Raw genomic sequence first — 7,570 nt, forward strand, 5'->3', positions numbered from 1 at the left:
ACAATCAGATGATACCATCCCTGTAGCCCCTACAGCACTGTTCTCACTGTGTACGGTCGTGGCAGGAGAGATCTGGAGAGGAGTCTGGTTAAAGAATCCATGGGGATTTCAGAACGGATGCAGTTTTCGATAACTGGACGTCAGCATCATTCACTTTTTTGTCTGATTTTCATCTCTGAAAGGTTTAGACAAAGCTGGGATCTGTGTATTTCTAAATCTTCATTCCTGGGTGTTAATTTAAATTATGGAAGCTACAACAGGACAAATAAGTCTCACTAATGTGACTCGGATGAATGTTATATATCAGGTCGTGTTCAAAACTCCCTTTCCTTTCTAATGATTTTTTGTCTTTTTTAAGTATGAAATCTTTCTAAAATGTATTAAACCCCTTTCTGCTATATGGCGCACTATCCCGTCGAGGTGACCTGGGACTTAATTCCAAGGGATGGGATAGTACGTCATAGGCGATCCCTGTAGGCTCCCCACACATTAACCTCCGGAACACTGCGATCAAACATGATTGCAGCGTTCCGGCGGCATAGGGAAGCATCGCACAGGGAGGGGGCTCCCTGTGTGCTTCCCTGAGACCCTTAGAACAGTGCGATGTGATCGCGTTGTTCAGAGCGTCTCCTCCGTCCTCCTCCCTGCAGGCCCGGATCCAAAATGGCCATGGGGGCCTTCCCAGTCCTGCAGGGAGGTGGCTTGTCAGTGCCTGCTGAGAGCAGGCACCAGCAAGCCTCCTGCACTGCCTGTCAGATCGCTGATCTGACACAGTGCTTCACAAAGTGTCAGATCAGCGATCTGACACTGTATAGTGATGTCCCACTCTGGGTAACTGTAAAAAATATTTTTTTAAAAATTCCTAAATAAAGAAAAATAAATAAATATTGTTCCAATAATTACATTTCTTTATATAAATAAAAAAAACAATAAAAGTACACATATTTAGTATCGCCGCGTCCATACCGACCCGACCTATAAAACTGTCCCACTAGTTAACCCCTTCAGTGAACACTGTTAAAAAAAAGAAAAAAAAGAGGCAAAAAACAATGCTTTATTATCATACCGCCAAACAGAAAGTGGAATAACACGTAATCTAAAAGACGGATATAAATAACCATGGTACCGCTGAAAACGTCATCTTGTCTCACAAAAAACGAGCTGCCATACAGCATAATAACCAAAAAAATATAAAAGTTATAGTCTTATAATCCTCAGAATACAGCGATGCAAAAATAGTTATTTTTTATATAAAATAGTTATTTTCATGTAAATGCACCAAAACAAAAAAATTATATAAATCAGGTATTGCTGTAATCGTACTGACTCGAAGAATAAAACTGCTTTATCAATTTTATCAAACATGGAACGGTATAAACACCCCCTCTCCCAAAAGAAATTCACGAATAGATGGTTTTTGGTTATTCTGTCTCACAAAAATCAGAATAAAAAGTGATCAAAAAATGTCACGTGCCCGAAAATGGTACCTTTTAAAACAGCAACTCGTTCCACAAAAAAACAAGACCTCACATGACTCTGTGGACCAAAATATGGAAAAATTATAGCTCTCAAAATGTGGTAACGCAAAAAATATTTTTTGCAATAAAAATCATCTATTAGAGTGTGACGGCTGCCAATCATAAAAATCAGCTAAAAAAAGCTATAAATAATAAATCAAACCTCCGTTCATCACCCCTTTAATTAGAGAAAAATAATAAAATAAAAAAAATGTATTCATTTCCATTTTCCCATTAGGGTTAGGGTTGGGGCTAAAGTTAGGGTTTGGATTACATTTATGGTTGGGATTAGGGTTGGGAATAGGGTTAGGGGTGTGTTAGGGTTAGTGTTGGAGTTAGAATTGAGGGGTTTCCACTGTTCTGGCAAATCAAGGGTTCTCCAAACGTGACATGGCGTCCAATTTCAATTCCAGCCAATTTTGTGTGGAAAAAGTAAAACAGTGCTCCTTCCCTTCCGAACTCCACCGTGCGGCCAAACAGTGGTCCCCCCCCCCCCACACATATGGGGACTCAGCGTACTCAGGACAAATTGGACAACAACTTTTGAGGTCCAATTTCTCTTGTTACCCTTGGAAAAACAAAAATTTGGGGGTTAAAATATAATTTTTGTGGGAAAAAATGATTTTTTATTTTCACGGCTCTGTGTTATAAACTGTAATGAAACACTTGGGGGTTCAATGTTCTCACAACACATCTAGATAGATTCCTTGGGAGTCTAGTTTCCAATATGGTGTAATTTGTGGGGGTCCAATTTCTCCTGTTACCCTTGGAAAAATAAAAAATTGGGGGCGAAAACATCATTCTTGTGAAAAAGATATAATTTTTTATTTTTACGGCTCTACATTACAAACTTCTGTGAAGCACTTGGTGGGTCAAAGTGCTCACCACACATCTAGATAAGTTCCTTAGGGGGTCTACTTTCCAAAATGGTGTCACTTGTGGGGGGTTTTAATGTTTATGCACATCAGGGGCTCTGCAAACTTGACATGGCGTCCTATCTCAATTCCAGTCAATTTTGCATTGAAAAGTCAAACGGCGCTCCTTCCCTTCCGAGCTTTGCCATGCGCCCAAACAGTGGTTTACCCCCACATATGGGGTATCAGCGTACTCAGGACAAATTGCACAACAATGTCAGAATTATCAGATTCCTTTGTAGCGTTCCAGAGTTATAACCTCATAAAGGGACTGTGGTCAGAATTGTAAAAATAGGCCCGGTTATTAACGTGCAAACCACCCTTGGGGGTTAAGGGGTTAATCTGTACATGGTGGATTGGTCCTTCTGGTGAGTCTTTATATTCATTAAATTGTTCTAATTTTATTGATAATAGTTTTGATCACCATGAAAGCATTCCTGCTATATTTTATGTATTAATCTTGTGATTAGACCCATAGAACAATCAAATGTATATCTCTTCTAAACACAAGTGAATCAGTTATAAAGGGTTTATTAATAAGTAAAGTGATTGTGTTAGGAGTTGAGTTTCCTCTGCTGGACAGGAGGAATCTCGATCCGTGTCTGCTGCGGTCTCCCATTCTGCTTCGGCCGCAGGGGGGTCTGCTCAGCGGAGGCGTCGCTCCCAGCGTCTTGCTGGGACTGATTCTGTGCATAGGGTTACTGCTGCCTTTTCTGGCTCTCCTGTTGTACCCTGCACTGATCTGCGGCGAGCGAGCTTCTCTGGGACTAAGTCCTTATTTTCACACTCTGAGCATGCCCAGGGCAAGATCTCCCGTTGGAGATCGAGGGTCACATGCTCAGGTACTGCAGCACATCCCATTGGTCCTCCAGGAAGGTCCTGAAAGGGCAAAACTTCGGTAGCAGCTTCCTGTGCTGCAACTATATAAACTGCGCATGACCGCACGGCCATGCGCTAGTATTGTCTTGTAAATATGTGTGTGTGTTGTGAGTGAAAGTCGCTCTTTAAAATACCCTCCCTATTGGATGACTGTACGCGGAAGGTGTATGTTTGCTATCTAGCGCCCGACTTATCCAACAGCACATAAAACACATTACAGCTACCAGTTGCTGTGTCCGCCAGTACGGCGCCGTGCGCTTGCTCTGCGCTTTCCTGACCCAAGCCTGGGTGGTTAGTGGCGTCCGTCAGTGCGGCACCGCACGCACTCTTGTGCCTTTATATTCTTATTTATGTTCCTCTGACACCCCAGTTGCGGTGTCGAGCGCATGAGATCTTCTGAACTCAAACCCTCAGTCTCGGGTTTGAGATTAGAGACTTCTTGCTTGCGCTCTATGTGCGGTACCGCGGTCCTGTGACGCAACAGGGTCGCTTCCTTCACACAGGGTGAAGTTAACCCATGTGTGTATTCTTATAGTACCGCCATATAGTCCGTCTTTACTAGCAGCAGGGTTTTTACCTGCACGGTGGACCTCGGACTGCGAACGCACCTAGTTCCATTTCATCTTGTACTTGGTGCGTTCCGCCAGTCCTTAACATATTGTAAGCATATCAATAAATAAAGTTTTTAAGCCAATTTAATATGCTAATTGTTTGGTGATAGTTGGATACCTGTTTTCACTCACTTTGACTGTTTATCTGGCACAGGACCCGGGATTTTCCCATTATGGATGACTGCCTGCAGTGGTGAGCGGATGGGAATTACTCCTCTTTTACAATTAATTGTACTAACATTAGTTACGGTTTGTAACATTTCTGCCCCCATGTCAAAGAATGGACAGGCTCATTTTATTTCCAAAAATGGAACAAAAAATGGAAATAATAACAGGAGATATGAATAAAATCTACTAAATCAGACCCAAGTTAGCATAGTTAGCAATGCTGAAAAAAGACATTTGTCCATCCAGTTCAGCCTATATTCCATCATAATAAATCCCCAGATCTACGTCCTTCTACAGAACCTAATAATTGTATGATACAATATTGCTCTGCTCCAGGAAGACATCCAGGCCTCTCTTGAACCCCTCGACTGAGTTCGCCATCACCACCTCCTCAGGCAAAAAATTCCAGATTCTCACTGCCCTAACAGTAAAGAATCCTCTTCTATGTTGGTGGAAAAACCTTCTCTCCTCCAGACGCAAAGAATGCCCCCTTGTGACGTCACCTTTCTATAAACAGATCCTTGGAGAGATATTTGTATTGTCCCCTTATATACTTATACATGGTTACTAGATGGCCCAAGTTCTGCATTCTTGCCCATGAGATAATATAGAAGAGGAGCTCTTTCTCACTGTTGTTCCATTCGCCCCACTCCAGCTGGAGCTTTACTCCACAACGCTCATTGCCAGTCCCAGCTTCTTTTTGGTTAACTGTACGGCTTTCCAAATATCTATATTTCTTAAACTGTATATAATGGGATTAATCATAGGGGTAAATACAGTATAGAGTAATGACATCATTTTACTAATGTTCAGGGTTTGACCTTTTGTTGGAAAAATATAAACACCAAAAATAGTCCAGTAGAATAAGGAGACCACAATGAGGTGGGAGCTGCAGGTGGAGAAGGCTTTCTGTCTACCGGTACTGGATGGAATTCCTAAAATAGTAAAAATGATTTTACCATAAGAGATAACAATGATAATGGTTGGGATGAATACTAAAGGAATGCTGGTCAAATAGATATTTAGCTGAACTGTAAAGATATTAGAACAGGAAATATCTAACAATGGGATGAGATCACAGAAGAAATGGTTGAGGATATTAGAGCCACAAAAGTTTAGCATCGAAGTTGTTAACATGTCACTCAGTGTAATGGAGAAACCTCCCAACCAGCATATAACGGTCAGTTTCACACAATATTCACTTGTCATGATAAATGTATAGTGGAGGGGATTACAAATGGCGACATATCTGTCATAAGACATCACCGTGAGGATAAAACACTCAAATGCTTCCGAAGAGCAGTACAAACAATATTGAGTAATACAACCAATAGAAGTAATGGTCGCCCCATTTTTCAGTAGGATGTGAAGAGTGTTGGGGACAATGTCCGTGGTCAACAAGATGTCACTGATGGACAGTTGCGAGATGAAGAAGTACATTGGAGTGTGGAGGTTCTTGCTGGTGGACACCAGGGTGATGATCAGGAGGTTCCCACATATCGTCCCACAGTAAGCCAGAAAGAGTAGGAAGAACAGAATTATTCTGAAAGTGTAACTAGCTTGAAATCCTAAAAGATAAAATCCATTCACAGTAGTCTGATTTTGCTCCTGTTTAAAAGTACATAAAAAAGACAATGATAGGGTAACAAAAAGGTCCTTAAGAGGTCGTTATGAGGTCCTTATGATAAGGCTTTTCTGATGGAAGCACTCAATAACCTGAAGACAAGATGTTTTTAGGGATTAAGCTATTAATCTAAAATGTGAGGCATCCATGTCATGAGCATACAGTTTACCTTTTACTATCTTTGGCTTTTCACACAGAATTAATATATGCATGCATCTATCCCTATTATTGCCAAAAGCACGCTTTACTCAATGGGTGATTTGAGCAAAGTAAATTTACACGGGAAGAGGACGGTCCAAGGGCTTTTTACCAAACAATCAATATCAGGGCGTCCTCGTATTCTTTGTACACAACCAACAAGTTGTGTACATCTTCTCAGTTGACCAGCCAACATCCCACCCAACCTTTAATCCAAAGGTCTCCAGACAGCTGTCAATCTTTTATTTGAAAGCTGTCTACAATTTTACTCAACCTCCTGATAAATCATATCCGCAAACTGGTTGTTTTGCCAGTCATTTACCAAAGTTGGTGAGCAAGATTCACAAAATTGTATTCAGTTTTGTTGTTTTCATGCCAGTAGCAGCCAGCTAGGCAAAAATGAACGGAGCATGTCCAGTGTTACGACACAGCGAGTCTAAGCCCACAAATCTAATTCAAGGAAAGCTACGCCACTTAAGTGGAGTAATTTTGGTGAGTTGGAGTAAATGAGTGGCGGAGAGGCCTAGCAATTATAACCCCCATTCATCGAGTGGTCTGAACAATGCAAGTCTTATGTATCAGGGCCGTCTTCCTATATTTCATGTTTTTTCCCGACATAGCTTTCCAGGATCTCTGGGGTTCTTTGAGCCCTGATCAAGGTAACCAGGAATGTGATCGGTCATCAAATCCCGCTCCTCTGACATCTTTCTTGACCCCAAAGCTCATTGCAACACTCAAGCACTTCCTTTTATAATCCTGACATTTCATGAGTAAAAATAATAATAGACATTATATTGAATTTAGAAAATTATTTATGACTTTCAAAATATGAACTCATCTAAACACTCGGGTCAATACTTACATCAAACATTTTCATGATCCTTTTCTTTCCCAAACAAATTTAAATGAAATGTGTGAAACCTAAATTTCATTTCTCAGCATTTTTCCTGCTAGTTTTTATTTTATTCAAATAACATAGATTTATCTGCTCATGTGGATTTGTGTAGATGAGACATAAAGACTTTCCATATATCACAGAGGATAAAGCGCTGCCTGTATTTATAGGTGTTGTGTTCAGTAGAGTAATTCTACGGAGATGTTCGTGTCACGTTAGGGATTTTCTGTGTACTAATCCATTAAGGATTCAAAAAATACACTGGTAATAGTAAGTGGTCACTCTCAAGATAAAAAGAATCATAAAAGAAATATACCATATAAGATATATGTTGGTTATCTATTCCATCTAGTAACAGAAGAACTGACACATCAAAGTTTTTACACCAGAAAAGTGACATATCTCAATGAGAATAACTGTTTAACTCCATATCAGCATGGGTTTATGAGAAATCGCTCCTGTCAAACCAATCTAATCAGTTTTTATGAAGAGGTAAGCTATAGGCTGGACCACGGTGAGTCATTGGACGTGGTATATCTCGATTTTTCCAAAGCGTTTGATACCGTGCCGCACAAGAGGTTGGTACACAAAATGAGAATGCTTGGTCTGGGGGAAAATGTGTGTAAATGGGTTAGTAACTGGCTTAGTGATAGAAAGCAGAGGGTGGTTATAAATGGTATAGTCTCTAACTGGGTCGCTGTGACCAGTGGGGTACCGCAGGGGTCAGTATTGGGACCTGTTCTCTTCAACATATTCATTAATGA

At 40.7% G+C, this 7,570-nt stretch overlaps 1 protein-coding gene across 1 annotated transcript; it reads right to left on the reverse strand.

Moving 5' to 3' along the window:
• Positions 1-4,513: 4,513 nt before the first annotated feature.
• Positions 4,514-6,836, reverse strand: LOC138674383 (olfactory receptor 11L1-like). The gene is made up of 2 exons (XM_069762231.1): positions 6,774-6,836; positions 4,514-5,697 (listed from the first exon to the last, which is right to left on the reverse strand). The coding sequence occupies exons 1-2, from the start codon at positions 6,786-6,788 to the stop codon at positions 4,753-4,755; spliced, it is 960 nt and encodes a 319-aa protein (XP_069618332.1). The 5' UTR covers positions 6,789-6,836; the 3' UTR covers positions 4,514-4,752.
• Between the last annotated feature and the right edge of the window lie 734 nt (positions 6,837-7,570).

Source organism: Ranitomeya imitator, chromosome 4 (genome assembly GCF_032444005.1).
Source record: "Ranitomeya imitator isolate aRanImi1 chromosome 4, aRanImi1.pri, whole genome shotgun sequence".
NCBI lineage: Eukaryota > Metazoa > Chordata > Amphibia > Anura > Dendrobatidae > Ranitomeya > Ranitomeya imitator.